Source organism: Malus domestica, chromosome 01, assembly GCF_042453785.1.
Source record: "Malus domestica chromosome 01, GDT2T_hap1".
Lineage (NCBI taxonomy): Eukaryota > Viridiplantae > Streptophyta > Magnoliopsida > Rosales > Rosaceae > Malus > Malus domestica.
In genome coordinates, this window is record NC_091661.1 from 1,506,992 (window position 1) to 1,532,975 (window position 25,984).

General features: G+C 38.4%; 1 protein-coding gene and 1 non-coding gene across 2 annotated transcripts; both read left to right on the forward strand.

The window, feature by feature from the left end:
- The first annotated feature begins 10,535 nt into the window (after window positions 1-10,535).
- LOC114823208 (small nucleolar RNA R71) lies at window positions 10,536-10,643 on the forward strand. Its single transcript, XR_003771313.1, has one exon. It is a non-coding gene; the product is annotated as a small nucleolar RNA R71 (small nucleolar RNA).
- A 7,464-nt stretch (window positions 10,644-18,107) lies between these two features.
- LOC103427241 (putative SWI/SNF-related matrix-associated actin-dependent regulator of chromatin subfamily A member 3-like 1) lies at window positions 18,108-24,624 on the forward strand. Its single transcript, XM_008365308.4, has 3 exons — window positions 18,108-19,918; window positions 21,650-21,941; window positions 23,584-24,624. Exons 1-3 carry the CDS (start codon window positions 18,362-18,364, stop codon window positions 24,384-24,386), a joined length of 2,652 nt encoding a protein of 883 aa, XP_008363530.2. The 5' UTR covers window positions 18,108-18,361; the 3' UTR covers window positions 24,387-24,624.
- The last annotated feature ends 1,360 nt before the right edge of the window (window positions 24,625-25,984 follow it).

Consider the following 25,984-nt stretch of genomic DNA (forward strand, 5'->3'; position numbering starts at 1 on the left):
TAATTACTGTTTACCATGGCAAAAGATATATTTACACCTGAACATTTCTAGCTTTGCCTATCCCATTCCAATTAGATGTTATAAACATTGATTTGACGCTATTTACAAATGATCAAGAATCGTTCGAGTGGCTATGACCACTTCCTATATCCACATGGAGATGGGGGGAAAATATCACCATAAGCTTTTGGTACGAGGCATCTTGTACATGTTGAGATTATGATAATGTTTCGGTGATTATATATCGACTAAACAAGTCAACTCACTTCCCATTGGTCCAAAGGGACTATATTGTTGATCACTTGAGAGAATTTCTCATTCTTGAATCTATCAAATTTTATGGCATCTTGATCAACATCTAGATTGGTTATAATGCCATAGCCACCTCTGTGTGCTGGAAAAACATTCAAGTTAACTTTGGGTACATGGCTATTCTACTGCAATTCGTGTTCGGAAGCAGGTAGACTATTCAGAAGAATCGCATAGATATTGAAGTTTAGTGATGATCATTAACTCTTCAATCACCCAACAGGTACCTTGGGAGAGAACTGCTACTGTTGGTTATTAAATATTCTGAAAGCTACCATTGTACCGAGATGTTGATAGGATTTTTACCACCTGCGCAAAAGGGTTAAAAACACCAAAAATGCTTGCAAGAGAAACAAGATTGTCGTAGTATAGTTGTCTCAAGCAAGGTCTTTCTCCACAAGGATTATTTGAAATAGATTAACACCAAATTAATTCTCAACTAATTATTTAGAACAAAATTTTGGAAAAGGGTGATTTAATTACCTAAATTAAGAAAAACGAATTTAATTAAAAAGATTACTTAACAACTGCAACTTTAAAGAAGGAGAAAGAAACAATTTTTAGAATCAAAGTGACAAAGTACTAGGGTTTCACCGTCACCCTAACAATCCTATGTAACTCTTCTAATTACTTATGAACCATACATGCATATTTTGAAGGCTAGGTTTTCCTAGAGTATATCCTACTTGGAACCTCCAACATATAGCATATATCTAACAGCAACCCATCCGTGGTGTCCAGATCGAATGTGAACATGCAAGACTCATTAAGTTTTGTGAAAACCCTTCGAAAAACCATATAACCCTTAAAACGTGTCGTCCATCCTAAGAGGTTACACATATTAACCACAAGAAGTCTTAGTCAATTTTTGGGACAGCCCTCTGCCAACATTGCATCAAATTACTTTTCTAAATATCCTAATGGTCGCGAATCACTAAGACAAATAGATAGTTTAAATCGGTGATTAACAATTCAAAACTTGCATGCATGAATTCATAAGCAATTTAAGAAGAAACTACATATTCTTGCTAAGGATCATGGCCTCACCCTAGCAAAAGAAAATTAGTTACGCATATTCATAATAAAAATCATAAAGTCTTTATTGAAATAGAAAAAGAGTGAAAACACCTTAAAAGTAAATGTCTTGAAATCTCTAAGCTTTGCCCAAAATCTTCTCTCCAAAAATTGCATGCGTTCTCTCTCTCTCCAAAAAACCCTAGGTCCGCCAAAAGGCTTATTTATACTACTCTAAATAAAATCCTCTTAATAAAAGGTCTTAGAATAAGACTAGGAAACTAAATAAATAAAAATAAAATAGGAAACATAATCCTAAATTGACTTGGTAAATTCGCCCAAAATCTTGCACAACCACGTTTTGGACACAAATCAGCTCCAAAACTGGCACAAAATAGTTGGATTTAAAGCTTTGACTATTATGAACACTTCTCCAGAAGGCCACGAACCCATTTGAAGTCATCTTGGGCTCCAAAAACGCAGTTTAAGCTCAGAAACTTCACTTTCCAGCATCGCGCACTGCTCCTTTATTTAATCTCTTGAAAATAACCGCTTGATAGGAATTTCTGAGATTTTGACACAAATAAGCTAAGGAACACATGAATGTCCTCCAATTTGAATCACTCCAAAATTCGTCCGTTTGGTCACATTTTGCTCCAGAGGAATTCGAATGTCCTATGTTTAAAATATAAAGCAAAGTATCAAAATTCTACCAAAATAATTATCAAATTACACTAAGAATAGGGTGAAATATATAATATAATTTTGACTCATCAAAATGCCCCCAAACTTACTTAGCTTTTTGCTTGTCTTCAAGCAAAACAAAACTAGAAAAACAAAAACAAAAATAAAAACAAAAACTAACAAACTAGAAACTTAACTTTAACTAAATGACAAAAAAAAATAAAAAATTCACCTTCAAAGTTGCAATCAATAGAAAATGTTAAAAATCAAAACATCTTTTCAAAAGTTCCAGCTAATCCCACCACAGAGTCTAAGCCATTCAAAATCAATTAGAAAAGAATTCATGAACTTCCTTTGGTGTAAAGTGAACCAGCATGGTTAAAGAGACTCGACTAAAACCCTTACCTCTCGTCCTTTTTATTCAATACTTCACACATACTAACTTTAAATATAGTTGTATTTTTTTTTCGAGTTCTTTATATATATATATATATATAGAAATAATTTTTTTTCAGTAACAATAGTGGTTGTGCAATGTCAGTTCGCTTAAACTTTCTATCCAACCCATGTAGCGAACTTTAGGTCAATGACTCCCAAACCACAAGGCTTTTGGGCACTAGGTGTAGAACACCCCTAAGGACTTACTAACTCGAGCTGGAAATGCTACAAAACTGACTAACCACCCTGCCCCATGCCAAAACTCTACCGTTTGATGCGAGAATCACTGATGATTAGGCAGAACTGGCCTGGTTACTCGGCAAAGCCTCGGGTGGAATAATTATTACTTTATAACAATAACTAACTTCACTTTAAACAAAAATTAAAATTAAACTTAGACTAAAAGTAAGTATTTCAATCTCACTCCCCATAAACCATGTCGATGTGAATGTGCAAATTGTCAAAGTATAACCCATGAATTAGCATGATATTGTCCGCTTTGGGCCCCGACCATGCCCTCACGGCTTTGTTTTTGGGAACGCACGAGCAACTTCCTAGTGGGTCACCCATCATGGGAGTGCTCTGGCCACTTTCTCGCTTAACTTCGAAGTTCCGACGGAACTCAAAGCCAGTGAGCTCCCAAAAAGTCTCGTGCTAGGTAGGGATGAGAATATATATTTAAGGATACTCCCCTGGGCAATGTGATATGTTACAAAAGACTCTAGTGTGGGATTAATCTTCACCATGTCCATCTGTTCTAACGTTTAAAATAATCTATGGATATTAACTTAAAAAGAATGAATTTTTTTTAACTTGACACAAAAATTAAAATTAAAAACTCCCACCCCCAAACTTATTTCACACTTTATCCTCAAGGTGTGGAAAATAGAAAATGAAAAAAATAAACTAACACAACAAAATAAAAATAAATAACCTCCTTAAATAACTAGGAAGAGAAAGACGAAAAATAAAACAAAAGACAAGCAAACAATAAAATGATACACTACAAAAGAAATAAAAGAAAAGAAAAGGAAGTGGACACACCTGGAGTCGCACCCGTGACCTAGAATTGGTGCTATATAGGCTGACTGAGCATCTAGGGTTGGACTTGGAAACCATTGGGCATTGGAAAAATGTTGGGCAATGGAAGGATGACACAAGGGCCCATTGAAAAATGTGTGGGTGTAAACCCATTGTGCAGGACAAACGTGATGGGCCAACAAGAATACAAAAGAAATGGAGACACACGGAATGCATCCGTTACCGGCTTGTGAAAAACTTTGGGGAAAAAGAATACAAAAGAAATGGAGACACACGGAATGCATCCGTTACCGGCTTGTGAAAAACTTTGGATTCCCCTCCCATGCCTGCACCTCGAGCCTCGAGCCAAACGACTTACTTCTTTTCTTGAGCCCAGAGCTCACCATTTCAAAACTTCTCGTCTCTCTCATTTCTGATTATATGGAGGAATCCTAAGCCTTTTGCTTTATAGAAACTGAGAGGTCTCACATTTCTCTCAGCCCTCTTTTCTTTAAGAACAAAAATGGTTCTCATTTCTACACTGAAAAACACTAGCCACACCTCCATATTCTTGAAATCCACCACAAATGAAACTGCAAACATGCATCTCTCTCTAGGAACTTCGAAATATCTCCCATGTTTCTTGATCCCAATCAGAAAGTTCATCACCATTGCTAGACGTCAGTTGCGAAATCGAAATCCCCAAAGGTACAAATCTCTCCTTGCTGCCATTGAGTTCTATTTCTGGTGAGTTTCATGGAAAAGCAAAAAAATTAACACATGCAACCATTTTTTTCTGCGAGGGTTCTCGGATCCACAACAAAAGAGGGGCACCAACACCCAATCTTCATAGATCCATAGCTAATAATCCAAAACTCATCCATCAACAGGTAGAAACTCAGTCTCCTCTACATTTTGGTTCTAATTGTAGTTTCTAAGTAACATTTCTCTATGATGTGAATGACCAAAAGACGGAAAAAAAAATATAACACCCATCTGTGTTCTGATTTATGCACAGAGCGGAGTTCGAAGGCTTGGATGACTGCATGACAACAGAAGAAAGGATAAAGACCCCAGATTTGACGAAAAATAGCCAAGCCAGATACAAATAACACAGATCGAAGACCAAAGGTAACAATTCATACTCACATGCGACTGTGCTATTCCAGCATGTTGAAGATCTGCTGTTTATATGAATGATGACAGTCAGAGGTAAAATGTGTGTAGATAGCTTGGATCCAATTGATATCCGAGAGAAAAGAACACCCAAGCTGCAGATTCAGCGGTTCAAAATGGCACAACAAGCTTCCAAGTGGCAGCGACTTCGGATTTGAAAGGTATAACCCTTATCTCTACTAGCCTTCATGTTGAATGTGTAAACTTATGTAGATGAGTATGGCATGCATGTATTATCTGTGAGATCACCCCCAAACTTAATATAAGTAATAACTGGGGATTGTAGGTGCTGGACAAAATAAATAATACTGAGATCTGTATGGGGACCACGTATGCAGACCATTTGGAACTTAGAACACTGCTTCTCCCTATAATATTCGTGAATGACAACCTGGATCACCCCTAAACATATGTACAAACATTTTGGACTTGACCCATTCTTAGAGCAGAAAAAGAACTCACCCCCAAACTTAAATAATGGCATACCCGGCGTCTTTGAAACTAAAAGGTGTAGATCTGCATAAAAATAATGAAAGCTCCTCAGTACTTATCAACTTGATTTGTTTTGTTGCAGGAACACTGGAGATCCACAAAAGCAGCTCAATGGCGTCTAAGGCTTGCATTGAAGAATGGCCGCGTAGCAAAACGGAGGTATAATGGTCTATCCTTTTGTGGCTGGATCTGAGATTCTGCAAGATCCTTTAGATTTCTGCATTATATTTCAGCATGGTCGAGAAATGTGGTTGATGGTAATGTAAACTTGCTGCTGGGTGCATGATTCTAGCCTAGAATAATCTCTGTGCATAAATTCTTGGTTGCGTTGGTTGTTGTCTGCAAAAACCCACATTATGAAATCAGAGATAGAATATAGAAAATAGTAACTGTAAATTAAAAATTAAACAGGTAAAAACATTTTTTTTTTTAGATTATTGTTGAAACTAAATGACAACCTAGGAATTTAGATGCATCTAGACTGAAAATAATGAAATAAAAGAGACATAAAGTAAAGAAAGCGTTAGAAAATTGGGTTGCTTCCCAATAAGCGCTTTATTTAACGTCTGTAGCTAGACTGAACAGAAGCCCGGTGGTTAAATCGCTGGATCCTTTAGAGTCATTGACTCGGTTGCATTGTCGAAGGGTGACTCCAAATATGGTTTTAGCTTGTGACCATTCACCCTGAATGTGTTGCCATTAATCTCGCTTGTTAGATCAATTGCTCCATGTGGATAAACCTTAGTAACCAAGTAAGGCCCATTCCAACGGGATTTCAATTTCCCTGGAAATAACTTTAATCTGGAACTGAATAACAACACTTTCTGCCCTGGCTAGAACTCTTTCCTGAGAATTTGTTTGTCATGGAATGCTTTTGTTTTGTCTTTGTATATGCGTACATTTTCATAAGCCTCACGACAAATTTCATGAAGTTCATTAAGCTGTAGCTTACAATTTTCCTCTGCTGAATCATAAGCAAAGTTTAACTCCTTAATAGCCCAAAACGCCTTATGCTCTAGCTCCATAGGTAAAGGACAAGCTTTCCCATACACAAGCCGAAACGGGGACATCGCAATCGGTGTTTTAAATGCTATTCAGTATGCTCAAAGTGCATCATTTAATTTCAAACTCCAATCTTTACGAGTGGAGCCAACTGTTTTCTCTAAAATACGCTTTATTTCCCTATTTGAAACTTCAACTTGTCTTGATGTTTATGGATGGTAAGGAGTGGCAACACAATGAGTTATCCCATATTTTGCAAGTAATGTAGCAAACTGTTTATTAATAAAATGCTTTCCCCCATCACTAAGTATAACTCACGAGATTCCAAACCGTCGAAAAATAACCCCCTGGAGGAATTTCAAAACCACCGATCCCTGATTAGTTGGTGCTGCATCAACCCACTTAGAAACATACTCAACCGCCACCAAAATATATTGATTGCCATGTGAAGATGGGAATGGTCCCATAAAATCAATACCCCAAACATCGAATAATTCAACAACTAAAATACCATGTTGTGGCATCTCATTCTGTTAGGATTTATTTCCCATTCTCTGACACTGATCACAAGATTTACACCAATAATTAGCATCCTTAAAAAGAGAAGGCCAAAACAACCCACTTTGTAGAATTTTAGCTGCTGTCTTTTTAGGCCCAAAATGTCCACCACAAGCATAATGATGTGCAAACTTTAAAACACTGTTATGTTCCTTTTCTAGAATACATCTATGAATAATCTGATTTGGACAGTATTTGTACAGATACTGCTCATCCAAAAAAAAAATTTTTGCTTCTGCCAAAAATTTCTTTTTCTGCTGATAACTAAAATCTGGATGAATAACTCCCCTGGGCAAGTAATTAACTAACTCTGCAAACCATGGTGTTTTGTGCTGGATAGCCAACAACTGTTCATCAGGAAAATTTTCATTAAGAGGCAATGTGTCTTCTTTTGTAGTAGCAGAATTTATTAATCTTGATAAATGATCAACCACCACATTTGCACTGCCCTTTTTGTCCCTAATTTCCAAATCAAACTCTAGAAGTAAAAGAATCCCCCGAATTAACCAAGGTTTAGCATCCTTTTTAGAGAATAAATACTTCAAAACAGCATGATCTGTGTAGACAATTACCTTAGCCCCAATTAAATAAGAACAAAATTTCTCTAATGTAAAAACAACTGCCAACAATTCTTTCTCAGTGGTTGCATAGTTCAGCTATGCATCATTGAGAGTTATGCTGGCATAATAAATGACTTGAGGAATCTTGTCTTTTCGCTGTCCAAGAACTGCCCCAACTGCATAATCTGATGCATCACACATTAATTCAAACAGTAAGTTCCAGTCTGGAGCAGCAATAATTGGTGTTGAAGTTAGGATTGTTTTCAACTTGTTGAAAGCCTCCAAGCATGCATCATCAAAAAGAAACTGTGCATCCTTAGCCAATAAGTTACACAAAGGTCGGCTAATCTTGGAGAAATCCTTGATAAACTGTCTGTAAAACCCAGCATGCCCAGGAAACGAATGAATGCTCTTCACAGTAGTAGGAGGTGGCAACTTAGCAATAACATCAATCTTAGCTTTATCAACCTCAATACCCTTGCTAGATACTAAGTGCCCTAAAACAATGCCTTGTTTAACCATAAAATGACACTTCTCCTAATTCAATACCAAATTAGTTTCTTTGCAATGCTCAAGAACCAAAGATAAATTCTGCAAACAATGATCAAACGAATCCCCAAAAATAGAAAAATCATCCATAAATACCTCAACAACTCGTTCAACCAAACCTGAGAATATACTCATCATGTAGTGTTGGAATGTTGCAGGTGCATTGCATAATCCAAAAGACATTCTTCTATAAGCAAATGTACCAAAAAGGCAGGTGAAGGTGGTCTTTTCATGATCCTCTAGTGCAACTGGAATTTGATTGTAGCTTGAATACCCATCTAAAAAACAATAGAAAGCCCGACCAGCCAATCTCTCCAACATTTTATCAGTAAAAGGGAATGGAAAGTGATCCTTTCTAGTACCTGTATTGATCTTCCTGTGGTCAACGCATATTCACCACCCAGTAGTTAAACGTGTAGGCACAAGCTCATTATTGACATTTTTCACAACTGTAATTCCAGTGCGTTTAGGTACCACTTAAGTAGGACTTACCCATTTACTATCTGAAATTGGATAAATCATTCATGCATCTAAAAGTTTCATAACCTCATTTTGAACAACTTCCTTCATAATTGGATTCAATCGGCGTTGAGCATCAATGGTGGGTTTGACACCCCCCCCTTCGTCAAAATTCTGTGCATACAGAGTGTTAGGCTGATCCCCTTAATATCTGCAATTGTCCACCCAATGGCATCTTGAAAATTTCTAAAATGCGCAGCGATTTGTCTTCCTCAATTGGAGATAAATCTGCAGAAACAATAATTGGCAACAATGAATTAGCACCCAAATAAGCATATTTTAAGTGTTCTGGTAATGGCTTCAATTCTAGCTTAGGTGGCTGTATTTTTTTAAGGCTGTAATGGTGTTTTTGGTTTTCCCAAACTCTAAAAAACGTGCCTCCACTTTGGCTGGTGTAAAGGGACACTTTCCAAATTTGTAACATACTCAAAAGCCTCTTAATCTTCATTTTTTGTGTCTTCAAAACCATGTAAAACTTTTAACAGTGGATCTGCTGTCAAACTGGGCATAATATATCTATGCATGATGCCTTCTAACATGTCAACTCTCATACAATCTTGCATATCACTAGGCTTCTTAGTTGCTTCAAATAAATTAAACATAACAGATTGTTCTTGTACTCTAAGTGTCAATGTGCCAGCTTCCACATCTATCAAGGTTCTAGCAGTTGCCATGAATGGGCGCCCCAAAATTGGTGTTTGCATATCTTCATCCATATCCAAAACCACAAAATCTGCTGAAAGGTAGAGATTGTCCACTTTGATAATAAGGTCTTCAATAATACCCCTTGGATAAGCAACCGAATGATCCCCGCTAACTGTAAAATAACTTATGTTGGTTTGATTTCTCCTTGTCCCAGCCGCTGAAAAACAGAAAAAGGCATTAAATTAATACTAGCACCCAAATCAATTAAAGCGCATTTAAAATTAGAATTTCCAATTGTGCATGAAATTGTAAAACTCTCTGGATCTTTTTTCTTTGGTGGCAGTTTTTGTAATAAAACTACACTGCATTGTTCTATGAGAATCACTTTTTCGAAGTCCACAAGCTTCTTTTTCTTTATGCACACATCTTTCAAAAACTTGGCATGTGAGGGAATGTTCTTGATTGCATCAATTAAAGGTAGATTAATCTGAACTTCAGCCAATGTCTTCATGAAATCTGTTAATTGTTGATCTTTTGCATATGGCTTCAATCTTTCCGAATATGGCATAGGTGGCACATAAACTCGTTCTGACTTTTCTGTAGTTTCTGCAGCAGGTATTGCAGTATTTTCAGATATGTCAAGTGGCTGTGCAGATTCTGCAGAAATTTCAAAACCTGTTTGTGGCTGCACAACCCGTGTAGTTCCAACACTGTTTTCTGTATTTTCTGCATTACGGTTGTCATCGCCTTTACCACAACGCAATATTCTAATAGCATTACAATCTGCATTTCCACGTGGATTCAAGATAGTTTGGTTGGGAAATTTTCCTAGTTCCCTACACGAAAACTGGAGTTAAAGCTGCCCCATTTGTTACTGTAGATCTTTCATTGTTGCTTGTATGTTCTAAATGTTTTGGTTGGTTTTCTGAATTTCTTGTTTTGTTGCATCAAAACTTGCCTTAGTGTGATCTGCCAATTTTTCAATTGCAACTTCCCAATAAGGTTTAGCTTGAGCAGCAGGTTGTTGTATTTGTTGTTGAAACTATGGTTTAACCTGCTGATCACTATCCCACTTGAAATTTGGGTGATCTATCCACCCGGGGTTGTAAAAATTTGAGTACGGATCATTTCTAGGCCTTTGATAATTATTGAATGCATTAATCTGTTTTGTAACATGCTTTGGATATGAGTCCCTATGCGGGCAACCTGTAAAATCATGTGTTGTGATGCCACAAATGGTACACGTTGCTGCAATAGGCTGCTGGACAATAACCTGGTGCAAAGGTGCTGCCATTCTTTGTAAAAGCATGTCAAATTTTGCTCTAACCTTTTCTCCATCTTTTCTATTTGTGTAGATACATGAGGTGAGCCACTGGACATCTCAAAAACACCCCTGGTCTGAAGTATATCAACTGCCCATTGTTGAGATTATGTCGCCATGTTCTCAAACAATTGATACGTTTGCAGTGCATTTTTGTCTGTATATGTTCCTCCACAAGAAGCATTAACAAGAGTCTTAGTAGTCAAATTCAGCCCTCTGTAAAACAAATTCATTTAAGTGTCACCATTAATGCCTGAATGTGGACATTTCCTAAGCAAATCCTTGTAACGTTCCCATGCTTCATGAATTGCTTCATTAGGTTTCTGAGCAAATGTTAAAATTTGAGTGCGCATATCAAGTGTTTTTGAAGCTGGGTAGTATTTGCTTAAAAACGCAGCACTGAGTTGGTTCCACGAAGTAATGCTTCCAGATGGAAGTGTGAGTAACCATTTTCTTGCACCATCCTTCAAAATGTACGAAAAAAAGTTTAAGTTTGATAAATTCTGTTGAAAATCCTCTCACCAAAATATTTTTGCATCCCATTAGAAATTCGGTTAGACGCATGTTAGGCTCATCTGTTGATAAACCATGACAGGAAGGTAGAATCTCCAACATATAATGCCGTATCTTAAACGTAGACCCATCTTCAACTTCAGGATAGGTAATGCAGCTTGGCACCTCTGTGGCATGAGCTGCCAAGGATTCCCTCAGTGGTTGTCTGGTTATTGGTAAAACAAACACCATAGCTTTCTTGCTGTCCAAAACCTCAGTAAACATATTATGCAAAATTGTTCCCTATAGTGAAGGTTCCCACCGCAGATTATTCTCTCTACGTCTCTGTCTAGCTGTTCGTTCAGGTTCTGAATCAAAATCTGCAAGTTGTTGTTTTTGTGATCTGGTACAAACCATGCAATGCACAATCTGCAGAAGAAAAGATAAAATAAAATTAAAAAAACGAAAATAAATTTTTTTAGTATATAAGGGAATAATTTTTTTTTTATTATAAACAAAAATCTATATAAAATCAATCTCCGGCAACCGCGCCATTTTCTTGATAGGATTTTTACCACTTGCGCAAAGGGGTTAAAAACACCTAAAATACTTGCAAGAGAAACAAGATTGTCGTAGTATAGTTGGCTCAAGCAAGGTCGTTCTTCACAAGGATTAATTTAAATAGATTAACGCCAAATCAGTTCTCAACTAATTATTTAGAACAAAATTTTGGAAAAGGGTGATTTAATGACCTAAATTAAGAAAAAAGAATTTAATTAAAAAGATTACTTAACAACTGCATTTTTAAAGAAGGAGAAAGAAATAATTTTTAGAATCAAAGTGACAAAGTACTAGGGTTCCGCCGTCACCCTAACAATCCTATGTAACTCTTCTAATTACTTATGAACCATACATGCATATTTTGAATGTTAGGTTTTCCTAGAGTATATCCTACTTGGAACCTCCAACATAGAATGTATATCTAACATGCAACATGTCCGTGGTGTCCAGATCAAATGTGAACATGCAAGACTCATTAAGTTTTGTGAAAACCCTTTGAAAAACCATATAAACCTTAAAACGTGTCGTTCAACCTAAGAGGTTACACATATTAACCACAAGAAGCTTTAGTCAATTTTTGGGACAGCCCTCGACCAAAATTGCACCAAATTACTTTTCTAAATATCCTAATGGTCGCGAATCACTAAGACAAATAGATAGTTTAAATCGGTGATTAACAATTCAAAACTTGCATGCATGAATTCATAAGCAATTTAAGAAGAAACTACATATTCTTGCTAAGGATCATGGCCTCACCCTAGCAAAAGAAAATTAGTTACGCATATTCATAATAAAAATCATAAAGTCTTTATTGAAATAGAAAAAGAGTGAAAACACCTTAAAAGTAAAAGTCTTGAAATCTCTAAGTTTTGCCCAAAATCTTCTCTCCAAAAATTGCATGCGTTCTCTCTCTCTCTCTCCAAAAAAACCCTAGGTCTGCCAAAAGGCTTATTTATACTACTCTAAATAAAATCCTCCTAATAAAAGGTCTTAGAATAAGACTAGGAAACTAAATAAATTAAAATAAAATAGGAAACATAATCCTAAATTGACTTGGTAAATTCGCCCAAAATCTTGCACAGCCACGTTTTGGACCCAAATCAGCTCCAAAACTGGCCCAAAATAGCTGGATTTGAAGCTTTGACTATTCTGAACACTTCTCCAGAAGGCCACGAACCCATCCGAAGTCATCTTGGGATCAAAAAACGTAGTTTAAGCTCAGACGTCACTTTCCAACAACGCGCACTGCTCCTTCATTTAATCTCCAGAAAATAACCGCTTGGTAGAAATTTCTAAGATTTTGATACGAACAAGCTAAGGAACACACAAACATCCTCCAATTTGAATCACTCCAAAACTCGTCTGTTTGGTCATGTTTTGCTCCAGAAGAAGTCGAATGTCCTATGTTGAAAATATAAAGCAAAGTATCAAAATTCTACCAAAATAATTATCAAATTACACTAAGAATAGGGTGAAATATATAATATAATTTTGACTCATCAGATGTCTTATATTAATTCCAATTATTTTGTATCTTGGATTTGATAGACTTGTTTTGACCCTCAAACACTTGAGTGTTCTGTTAGCCTTAATGACACAATTCTTCACTAAATTTGAAGGGAATTTAGTACAAATCTACTCGCTAGGTTATTATGAACTACATTGTTTAGCTTTTCGGTATGCAAGTCACTGCTGTACCCCACAATGATATGTGCTTCACTACCAAATTCTAGGAAGTCATTTTGAAGACTATGAGTTCGAGTTATTGCCGATACCACCCTTTATCCTCAGACTAATGGCTAGTCTGAACGAATTATATAGATCTTGGTGGACATGTTGTGATTATATTACTACAGTGTTAGTATGATTATGGTTCACACCTATCCCTACTAGAGTTATGTGCAACCACGGTTACAATTTTTTTTCAATTTTGAGTTTGGCACTGTTTGAAATGTGGCATGGAAACTTTATGCACAATATTTGTTTGACAGAGGAGTATTATAAAAGGTATTTGATTGTTCGAGATTGCGATGTAGCTAAGTTGCACACTATTAATGGTATCACCGAGGGTAGTACGTGAGCGCAGTTGAGGCGCTAATTAGATGGTATTTGTGTATTTCCCAATGGGGGGCATGATGGTAATATTGCACCATCGAGAATTGTTTACGTACTTATCGAGACAACAGTGAGTTGTTGGTATTACAGGCTGCAGACCATAATATTGAGGACTTAATTGTTGAACTCGTTAAGCAAGTGGACATCTAGGTCCATATATGTTTAGTTGTTTATTTATTGTTGGGCCTAACCCAATGATATTATACACTTCCCTTTGGAGTACATGACGCAATGAGGGCAAGTGAAATTTTTCTATATTAAATCTTGATCTTGGTATAACTATTTTAAATTTTATGTTATATTATATATGTATTTGACGATATGTTATCGTATATCTATTTTTGGCTTGATGTTTTCATAAAGGATTTTTTTTATGTTGTAGTATTGTATTTTAGTGTTGTGTTAAAGGAGAAGGAAAGTTTGAGTTTGGGGCATGAAAGAGGAATCCCTGCACTCTGATCGCGACGGAATGACATTCTCTTTTATGCAACCGCTTTAACTTTATATCTTCTTTACGTAACTGTTTTTCTACTACTTTTTCACTACTCTTGATTAACAAGTGATTTCAAATTTCGGGGACGAAATTTTTTTAAGGTGGGTAGATTATGACAACCCGTCCATACCTTTACAATTTTATAAAATTTAAAATAGTGATTTTATGAAAAATGCCTCTAGAGGTAGAGATTTTGATTTTTGTTGACCATTGGTTACAGAGATGTAGGACTCATTCTTTTAGCATATCCTCATAGTATTCGTCACTACGAGCACATAGGCGGAAGCCGTTTGCGGGTCTGGATTATAACGGTATAGTTACCGACGTTTGAAATTGGTTACTTACATTTTAGATTATAAATCAATTGAACTCCCATCTTGTGGGAAAGAAGTCAAATTTAAGCAAGAAAATAAGGGACCAATTAATTAAAGTAAGGGAGGACCAATAAAAAAAATTAGAAGAAGAGGGAGTCAGCCAATTAGGAGAGGAGAATAGAAGCTCTCATCTTCCTTTCCCATAGCCCTTTAGACGTAGAAACCCGGTTTTGACCCGGGGTGGGTTCCGGCGGTCCTCTACCATTTTTCAGGGTATTCATTCACATCCAACACCTACAACTTCTTCCACCACTTTCCCTCTACCATTTCCACCCAAGATTGAGGGGGTTTAGGTCCAAGTGTAGAACTTCACCGAAGAACCCGAAGGTCCTCAACAGCGAATCGCCGATCCGGCAAGCTGCACCAGCCACCACCACCACCACCCTTAATCAACTCCCCTTGGACTCCGGAACAAGACCCAACCAGTGGTGTTAGAACACCGATTGATGAAATTCCGTCGCTTGAACCTAGTTCCATTAAGGTCCGCCACTTGAATATTATAGCAATCGACGATCCGACCGTTGGATCATCACTAAACTTTAATACGTTGTGGTATGTAATATTTGAGGACCATAGAAATTTACGGATTGGGAATTCGAGATACGGATCTTCCCTAATTGGATTTGTTAGTTCATAAAATAAAACGTTGACCGCCACTTGAATTTGAAATTGGCAAAGACGGTTGGATCGTAATGAAACTTTTGTATGATGTTCTAGAAGCATAATGTGGATCTTTAGAAGTCACGGATCGGAAATCCGAGGTGCGGATCTTCCAAATTGAGTTATGAAGGGTTATGGACCCTACCTCTGACCTTAGATAGACGGTTGACTTTTGGTCAATGGGTTTCAAATCATTCTAGAATGTCATTGAGGATGTGTTTTATGTAAGTTACTTGTTCTATCGATAATAATTTTGAGACGTGATTTGATAATTGCTCTAGGCGTCGATCGTTCGTGGCGCCTCGATATTCGTGCTAGGGAGTTGTAGTGCGGACCTCAGGTGAGTGGGTCTTTTCCTTTTTATAGTGTGTGTGTGTGTCTATATATATATATATATAAACTTTATAGTTTCCACAAATGCTTATGAACTAAGTTATTCAAATCATGCCATGATTAAATGGTTTATATTAAAATGTTGCATTGTTGGGAAAATTGTGAAGTGCCAAACGATCCTATGGGATGCGTAGGTAAGTTCAGGTGAGATTACTTTGTGATTGGGATTGTTGCATCATATTGGCATGCATATATTCATTTAGTGCTCATCATTGCTGCACCCCGGTGTTAATGCTCCCGGCCTGGGCTAGGGCACAGCCTTCACGTGATTGTTCACCTCCCGCATCGCACGCTCACCTTGGATCCAAGTTTGGTGCTAGCCTGTCATACAGACCACAATAGGTGGTTCTGACTCATAGGTGAGCCGCGATTTATCGCTAGCCATCACATGATCGTAGCACTAGAGAGTACATATTTACACCCAGCTTGTCGTTGATAGGAGCATATTTATGTGACTTTGTTATCTTATTTCTTTGCATTTTCTTCGTTAATTTCCATTTATTTTGGTAATTTATGTTATTTTCGTATTTTTGTAGGTCCAATTGGTAAAGATGACAATAAATGGCAAAATTGAGCAATTTGGAGCCGTTTTGGACTTGGATTGGACATCAGGCTTAGATAGCATATGGGTTGACGTTTTTGGTGTTTAAATGGTACTAGATATGTGCTAAAATCTGGTGAAATTAAAGTTGAGGCTTTAGATAAGGAATTACACAAGAGAGAGGAATCCTACTTGGAGAGGAACCTTATCTTATCCAACTTTATCTTATCCAATCTTACCTTATCTTATCTCTAGTTGGAAGAATGAATCCTTATCATATTTCAACACTTCCTATCTGATTCTAGGAGTCCTAAAATAATTCAAACTACCTAATCTTTTGCCTCCTGGGATTCAGATGTGCCTTTACCCTATAAATACATTATTGCCGCAAATTAGAGGGGAGATGAGTGTGTCGTAACCTGCAATCATCCATTGAAGTCGTCGGAGTTTTCTGGGTTCTTTCTCTCTTTGTTTTAAATTTCAATGTTTATTTTAGATTGCTTTTCAATTATGATGAATATGTGTAACTAAGTTTCTTTTTAGCTAAAGGTGAATTCGAAGCCATGATCATATTCCGGCCCAGGCCCTCACCACATCCCTGGCTCGACTTCGCCATAGCACGATATTGTCATCTTTGGACCCCAACCACGCCCTCACAGTTTTGTTTCTAGGAACTCACACGAGAACTTACCAGTGGGTCACCCATCATGGGATTGCTCTCGTGCAAACTCGCTTAACTTTAGAGTTCTGATGGAATATGAAGCCAGTGAGCTCCCAAAAGGCCTCGTGCTAGGTAGAGATAGAAATATACATATACGGCTTATAGGATCCATTCCCCTAGGCGATGTGGGATGTTACAATCCACCCCCTTTAGGGGCTCGCCGTCCTCGTCGGCACACTTCCGCCCAGGGATTGGCTCTGATACCAAATTGTCACATCTTGCCCTGGGCCCCCACCACATCCTGGGCTCGACTCCGCCATAGCACGATATTGTCTGTTTTGGGCCCCAACCACACCCTCACGGTTTTGTTTCTGGGAACTCACACGAGAACTTACCAGTTGGTCACCCATCATGGGATTGCTCTCGCACGAACTCGCTTAACTTTGGAGTTCCGATGGAATCCGAAGCCAGTGAGGTCCCAAAAGGCCTCGTGCTAGGTAGAGATAGGAATATATATATAAGGCTTACAGGATCCACTCCCCTAGACGATGTGAGATGTTACATATAAGGCTTACATAGATTTTGTGAGTGGATCCCTTCAAAACATAATTTTTGAAGACTATCTCAATAAATCATTTTAATTGAAAACATAGTTTTTGAAGGGATCCACTCACAAAATCTATGTAAGACTTATATGTATATTCTCATCTCTACCTAGCATGAAGCCTTTTGGGAGCTTACTGGCTTCGGGTTCCATATGAACTCCGAATTTAAGCGAGAAAGGGGCCAGAGCATTCCCAAGATGGGTGATCCATTAGGAAGTTATGCTCGCTTGAGTTCTCAAAACAAAACCATGAGGGCGTGGTCGGGGCCCAAAACGGACAATATTGTGCTACGGCGGAGCCAAGCTCGGGATGTGGTGGAGCCCGGGTCGGGGTGTGACAATTTCCATTTAGAACAGTTTCTGGGAAAATGTAGAGCACATATACGTGTGTGTGTGTGTGTGTGTATAAAACCAAAAGCCCACTCATGTTTTCTGTTTTTCGCCCCTCCAGGATTTAGCTATTGAAAGTTCGTATCGACGAGGATTCTTGGCGACTCTTAGTATAGATGGCTACCTCCGAGGGTATGATCCTTATCCACACTACTGTACTTTACTTATGCTCTAAAGTCGGGTGTGAAATGGGTTCATCCCCGCTCACAACGCACTCTTATCTTTAGATACTTTTAGGTTTAAATTTATTCACATTTTCCACATCATTATATTTTATGACTTCGTCACCTTCCAAGTGTTGGCCAACACAACTCGATTCGGAGTCCTAATGAATATTCTAGGTCGGGATGTGTCATCCAAAACCGAAACCGAACCAATAAGTTCGATTTGGTTCAATCTTTCCTTAATCGGTTTGATTTTGTTTTGATTTTTAGTTTTTCGATTTCGATTTGATATTCGATCCGAGTTTTTTTTTATTTTTGATTTTTTTAACCCACCCCTGCTTCATTGGAGATGATGCTACACATTTGAATTCCGAGCAACGGGTGTAAAATGTGCGTGTCAATTTCTCTTTCGACCCTCCTTTCCATTTCATTCAAACACCTTCGTTTATGATTGCGACACCGAATCAGAAGCCGACGCACCGATTCCTCGCTCCCTCTCTCTCTCTCTCTCTCTCTCCTGAACTGAAAATAAATTATAAAACGTAGAGAAGCTGAAAACTCCAGTGAGTTTAAACCCTAAACCGCCATTCATCATCCAAATTGTAGAAGGTAATCACATCAAAGCGATGGAGGAAGAAGATCCCGTAACATTCTTCATGTCCCTCGATCACTGGCAAGGCTCTCCGCCCTCCTCCGATGACTGTCCCGCACTTTCTTCCCAAGACCAAGGCTCGCAGTCTCTCTCTTCTTCCTCGGAAACCTTCATGCTCGGCTTCGTCATAGCCAACATCGTCGGAATTCAATACTACTCAGGCACCATCAGTGGCCGAGAAATGGTGGGTCTTGTCCGAGAACCCCTCAATCCCTACGATTCCAACGCCATCAAAGTCCTTAATACCCGAACGCTTCAGGTGGGTCACATCGAACGCTCCGTCGCCGCCGTCCTTGCCCCCTTGATCGACTCGAATTTGATTTCCGTCGAAGGCATTGTGCCCAATACGCGCTCTAAGGCCAACAGGTTCAAGATTCCTTGCCAAGTTCACATCTTTGCAAGGTTTGAAGCCTTTCCCTCTGCGAAATCTGCAATTATGCGATCTGGGTTGCAGCTGATTTGTGATGCTGATGCGTCTTTCACTCTATCCGAGGCACTGGTTGTCAAGGAGAAGAAGGATGAGAGGGGTTCCAAGAGTGTGGATGAGATTTTCAAGCTGGTGGAGGAGAGTGCGAACAAAAAGGGTGCTTTACAAGCATTGGAACCTCCGAAACAAGTGATCAAATCAGAGCTGTTTGTTCACCAGAAAGAAGGCTTGGGATGGTTGGTGCATAGAGAGAATTCTGGTGAATTGCCTCCCTTTTGGGAAGAGAAAGATGGCTCTTTTGTGAATGTCTTGACCAATTACCACACTGATAAGCGACCGGAGCCTCTAAGAGGTGGGATTTTGGCAGACGATATGGGGTTGGGTAAGACTTTAACTTTGCTTTCTTTGATTGCGTTTGATAAATATGGTAGTGTAGATGTAAGCGTACTAGATGATAACAAAATGGGTGATGATTCTTTGTCTGTTTCATATAGTAAGAAGGGTAAGAGGGGTGCCCCAAGTAAAAAAGGCACTGGGTCACGAAAAAAATCCAAAACTGAGGATACCAATGCCAGCAGCAACGTGGAAGGAAAATGTGTGAGTGTAGATGATAAGTCTTTGGGGTATTGTAGTACCAAGACAACGTTAATAGTGTGCCCACCTTCTGTATTTTCGACCTGGGTAACACAACTAGGAGAACACACTAGGCCGGGTAGATTGAAGGTGTATATGTACTATGGAGAGCGGACTAGCAATGCTGAGGAGCTTAAGGAGTATGATATAGTGTTGACTACATATAGTATTTTGTCTACTGAAAATTCTTGGACAGAATCCCCTGTTAAAGAGATTGAGTGGTGGAGGGTGATTTTGGATGAGGCACACATGATTAAGAATGTTAATGCTCAACAAAGTCAAGCTGTTACTAGTTTGAAGGCTAAGCGAAGGTGGACTGTTACTGGAACACCCATCCATAATGGCTCATTTGATTTGTTTTCTTTGATGGCATTCCTGAGATTTGAGCCTTTTTCAATTAAGAGCTACTGGCAAAGCTTGGTGCAGCGCCCACTTGCTCATGGCAACCAAAAGGGGCTCTTACGGCTGCAGGTAATTGCTACCATGCTATTTTCTTAATTGTTTTCTTTTTATAAACTATAAACAGAGTTTTGTGCAGGCAGTGGAAGTTTGCATTACATGCCATTCTCTCCTTGTGTTGGGACAATATTTGAACATAATAGATCATTATTATTATTTTCTTTTAACTTTAGAATCATCCTGACGTTATTGACGTTATTATGTTCTCTTTCCACATATGATTCAATGTCTGATTTGAAGTGTATCTGAAGTGTGCCTGGGTTTTGTTTTGAATGTCTTGACATTGTTTTTTATTTCACTTTTGTTTTTAATTTTTATTATAAGTTTGTGGTAAGATTGGGTTTCTCTCTAGACCCAAAAGGATGGCATCTAGATTGAAGTCAAGCTGAGTCACTTGAAATTGTTCTTTAGCAAATGAACTTTAGTATCTCATTAACTAATGTAACCAAACTTCATTAGGTCGCCCACCCGCATACCTTCACTTTGTTATTAGGATCTGGGATAGAAAATTTCTTCCCTTTGAAATAAGTATTAGATGATTAGAAAGATATGATTGATGACATGGTTGATCGATGATCTACTACGAGGACTTTGTTTTCTTTATATAGCTAATCAAAGACCTTAATAGTCATTTGATTTAATTTTCGTGCATACTTTTTGGTGCTTTATTTCATCTTTTGTATTTTTCCCTATTTTTTATTAGTTAACCTAAAAGTAAAACTAATTAGACAGAATCATGTTATATATTTTTATTCGGCTAAATAGCCAAAATGACCCTGAAATTTGCATAACTCATCACTTTGGTCCCTAACATTTCAAATCGATAAAAGTGGTCCCTGAGATTGTCCACCATCCATCATTTTGGTCCTTCCGTTAAAAACTCCGTTAAGTGTTGCGGAGCTCTTGGCCGGAAGTTTGGGCAATTTTCAAAGCTTCGTAACTCAATCGTTTCTTAACCAAATTCGACCCATAATATATCAAAATGAAAATAGGAAAGTGTAGAATAAGATTATGCCTATTTGGAAGTCCAATGGCTGCCGGAGATGGCCTGAAATTGGGTAAACTTTAAACTTTAAACTTCTTCAATACTCAACGAAATCAAGTGATTCAAAAACGAAAATCATACTTCTTGACGAGACGAAGAGAAGGGTACCTTTTCCGACGGCTAACTCACCGTGTTTTGGCCAGAAAACGGCTTGAAACCACTTTCGGCGAGTTAGCCGTAAAAAAATGTACCCTTCTCTTCGTCTCGTCGAGAAGTATGATTTTTCGTTTTTGAATCACTTGATTTCGTTGAGTATTGAAGAAGTTATGAACGTTTAAAGTTTACCCAGTTTCCGGCGAGTTTTCAAGTTTTCCCTCGGACCAGTCAACTTTGAGGCTATTTTCCGGCCATATCCGGCAACCATTGGTCTTCCAAATAGGTATAATCTTATTCTACACTTTCTTATCTTCATTTTGATATATTATGGGTCGAATTTGGTTAAGAAACGATTGAGTTACGAAGCTTTGAAAATTGTCCAAACTTCCGGCCAAGAGCTCCGGGACACTTAACGGAGTTTTTAACGGAATGACCAAAATGATGGACAGTGGACAATCTCAGGGACCAGTTTTATCGATTTGAAATGTTAGGGACCAAAGTAATGAGTTATGCAAATCTCAGGGGCTATTTAGCCTTTTTATTCCTTTTTTTTTTATTGTTTCAAAAAATCCAAGTTCCTAATATGTTGTGTGATAGTTCAGGTTCTAATGGAAACCATTTCTTTGCGAAGAACAAAAGACAAGGGGCTGATTGGATTACCTCCTAAAACCTTAGAGACTTGTTATGTGGAACTCTCTGGTGAAGAACGTGAACTGTATGATCAGATGGAAGGAGAAGCAAAGAGTGTCGTGAGGAGTTACATTGATGCTGAATGTTTAATGCGCAACTATTCCACTGTACTTAGCATCATCTTACGACTTCGGCAGATCTGCACTGATGTGGCATTGTGCCCTTCTGATCTCAAATCACTTCTCCATTCGAACAATATTGAAGGTATTTGAAAGGATGTTATATTTGTTTAGTGCAACTTCACTCACGTGCGTACCATCTTGGTTCATTGGAACCCTTTCACTGCTATATTTATTTACTGTTCTCTAAGTCATAATTTTTCTTTTCATCAGTAAACCTTATTTAAGTTTGTCAGAATTCTGTTCTACTTATTTACATTCTTGGATTCACATTCTGTTCAGTACTTGTATACTCGCTTCCCCAAACTGGTAGGCATGTATTCTTTTGGGATGTTTTTCATTATTCTTAATATGCTCTCTTCATTTGAGTTAAGGAAAAGATTACAATATTAAGAATTGTCATAGTGATGAGTTTTGAATGATATTATAGAAGAAGAAAGCTGCCTTTGAACTATGTTTGTGGAGTTGTAATCGTTGGACAGAGCACAGGCATCAGTTTTGTGGTAGTTTTCATGCATATTACTTTGGTGACAGTTTGGTCTTGCATTTACACGCAAACCACTAGTAATGGAACCATTTAAAGGTTTTATGGCATATAAATTCCTCATTTTTATAGTTTATTTCGGGAGGCAGACTCGCAGGTATATATTTATCATTTTTGTTATTGTTTTTCTGGAATAAGTGGCAAATTTTGGTAGCTAGGTTGTCTGTTTCTAGAGTATATTTGGCCAAACAATGAGTAAATATAATACAGTTAAAGGCACAGGTACAATATCATGAACGCCATTAACCAAGCATGAAAGAGGGCCTGAATTGTGTATAACATATGAAATATCTGTGTATTTCTGTAATGGTTTAAATTTTCGATGCAATGATTTAATCTATAAGCTTGTCAGGAAATGCCATTATGCCGCATATAATAGTTCTGTAATACTACTGTATGAGTTCCTAGGTACTTTTGGTTTACATTGGAATGAAATTATTCAAAAGTCTGGCGCTAGGTTGGGGAGCTTATATATTATTGGAAAGCCGATCTCAATGAATCTGTGTCCTTGGTTTTTTTAGTCTCCGTTTTTGTAATCCCTTAGTGAGGTATTAGGTTCATTGAGAATTTTAATCTTCGTGGTTCCAGACCTAATATTGCTTTTACCTGCGGCCCCGCACCATAATTTTGACAAGCCTTTTTTCTTTATTCCACGTCTCCAAGACCTAACCATGGTCCTCTAGTTGATTCATTGCTAACAATTATGTTTCGATTCATTCTTGATGCATACATGGAAACAGTAGTATGAAGGGAATCTTCGTGGATCACATTAATCATTGCAGTGGAGTGGCTACTGACGTTCACGTCCTTCTCTATTCTTAGGATTATGCTTCTGCCATACCCTTTGGAAATTTAGATTTATTCTTAAAATTCATTAGTACTTTGTGCTGCTGCTGCTCAGTGTCATACGATTTAGTGAATGTTTAATGTGATGAATGACGCTCACATGTGCATATGGCACCATATATTTGTTTCCTATTAGATATAGCTTTCAAATATAAGTATGTATGACGAGTTCAAAAAGAAACTCAATATTCATATGTTCAGCTACTTATGAAGTACCTCGGCAATACGCACGTTGATAGCAAGTAACATAATTCTTTTAGTACAACATTCCGAGTTATGTCATATGGCTGTTTCAAATCATTATGTCATTCTGTACTTATAAGTTGATTCTACGCAGATGTGTCCAAGAACCCAGAGCTGCTGAAAAAGATTGTTGAGGTGCTGCAAGATGGTGAAGATTTTGACTGTCCTATTTGCATTTCTCCACCAACGGATACTGTTATTACTTGTTGTGCTCACATTTTTTGCCAAGCTTGTATTCTGAAAACCCTTCAGCGCACAAAACCCTGCTGTCCCCTTTGTCGCCGTGCTTTATCACATTCTGATCTGTTCTCAGCCCCTCAAACAACTTCTGACAGTGACAACACAGTATCATCGAAAACAACCATGTCTTCAAAAGTAAATGCTCTCTTAAAACTTCTTGTTGCATCGAGGGAGCAAAACCCACTTACGAAATCAGTAGTGTTTTCCCAGTTCCGAAAGATGCTGATATATCTTGAAGAGCCACTGAAATCAGCTGGTTTTAAGACTTTGCGCTTAGATGGGTCTATGAATGCAAAGAAAAGGGCACAAGTAATCAAAGAATTTGGGGTGACGGGACAAGATGTGCCCACAATTTTGCTTGCAAGTCTCAAGGCTTCAGGAACAGGTATAAACCTTACAGCTGCAAATAGAGTGTATTTGTTGGAGCCATGGTGGAACCCAGCAGTTGAGGAACAGGCAATGGATCGTGTTCACCGGATCGGGCAAAAGGAAGATGTGAAGATTGTGAGGTTGATTGCTCGAAACAGCATTGAAGAGAGGATATTAGAGTTGCAAGACAAAAAGAAGAAACTTGCAAAGGAAGCTTTCCAGAGGAAGGCTGCAAAGGATCGGAGGGACGTAGGGGCTGAGGATCTTCTTGGCCTCATGGGCTTGTGAGTTGGTGCAAGTATGCAGGCAAGGCATGGAACATTTTCGCGTTGCTCATGTTTTTGCAGTTGTCGTTGCACATGAAGTAGACATTTTTGTTACATCAAATGGAGCAGATGACCACCATGCTCTCCTTTAATGACGCTAGTGCCTTTCGTTATGCACTCAATGTGAGCGAACCCGAAAACAGGCTTTGCGCTTTTGTTATGCACTCAATGTGAGCCAACCCAAAAAGGGGCTTTACGCTTGCTTGATGAAGCATGAAACTCCATTAATAAGGGTACAAATGAAGTACCAGCACTAACCTAAACACCTAAAGAAAAACGAGTGTAGATGATATGAAGACTGAAACAAGGTTCTGGAAAAGCCAACAAAAAACAAACTAGCAGCGAGAGGGTGACCATCTATAGAGGACAGAAAGCCAGTCCAGTAGAACAACCACCGTGTAGGTAGGTTTGCGTTGGCAACAGTGGCGGCCCTGTCGCTTCACTTCCAAAAAATCGAGATGGCTGCTTCTATGGACACAGCAGAGAAACCCATCTCTTTTCCATCCTCATCGACTCCATTTACCGTTCCATTGACGAACCCACAGTCAATAAATCCGTACCTGTTCGACAAATTTCCATGGCAGATTTCATAATGAAAAATTCGAGAAATAGTCACCAGAACCGAGTTCCTGATGAATTTAAGTTCTAGCTCTTCGGATTCGAGTGGTGGGTTTTCTTCGTCGAAGTTGGATATTATGTACTGATCAAAATCGAGGTCCTCATCGTCATGCTACAACATGCACAGGCTATAAAGGTCCACCACCGCACCCCCGTGAGAAGAAAGAGGTTGCGGGTTCGGCCAGAAAACCCATGATCTAGATCTGAAATGCAACCATGAACTTGTCTGGGCCAATTGCAGTTCAGTCGCGTGGGGAGTCACTGGTCTCGCTGGAGTTCGAGTTGATGGAGTTGGGATGGTGGGTTCGGACCCTGCGACTACGATGTGAATTGGGGAATAAGGTTAGCGGAGTTGTGAATCGTGATGGTGGATCGGCGGATCTCAATTTGGAGGCGAGGGGGTAGGGGAAGTTAGGGTTACTTAGGTTTTCAGTTTTTTTAATTCTTTGTTAAAATGTTCATTAACTAATGTAATTATATTTTAAGGCAAAAAATTGTTTACTACTCTCATGTTTTGTGGTTTTCAACATTTAGTACATCAAGTTTTTTTCGTCTCAGAGTCGTATCTAAAGTATAAATTTTGGGACAATCTCATACATCTGTTAATCAAACTGTTAAGTCTCCCATTAACTGTGACGTGGTGCCCATGTGGACAATGACTGGGTGTCACGTATCATCCACGTGGAAATTAAAAAAAAAAAATATATATATATATTTATTTTAAAAAAAAAAAAAAAAACCTTCACCTTCCCCAAATCCCACCCGTGCCCACCCTCCCATCACCCACCTCTTCGTCTTCAACAAATCCCACCCTCCCATCACCATCTTCAACTCCACGCTCAAGAAGAAGAAGAAGAACGAAGAACAAAAAAAAAACCCAGAAGAAGAAGAAGAAGGAAAAAAAAACCCGGAAGAAAAAGAAGAAGAAGAAGGAGGAACAAG

Coding starts and splice junctions, on each gene's coding strand:
- LOC103427241 (XM_008365308.4), top strand. CDS start 18,362: ATGGAGGAAGAAGATCCCGTAACATTCTTCATGTCCCTCGATCACTGG. Junction 19,919..21,649: donor AGGGGCTCTTACGGCTGCAG/GTAATTGCTACC, acceptor GTGATAGTTCAG/GTTCTAATGGAAACCATTTC. Junction 21,942..23,583: donor CCATTCGAACAATATTGAAG/GTATTTGAAAGG, acceptor GATTCTACGCAG/ATGTGTCCAAGAACCCAGAG.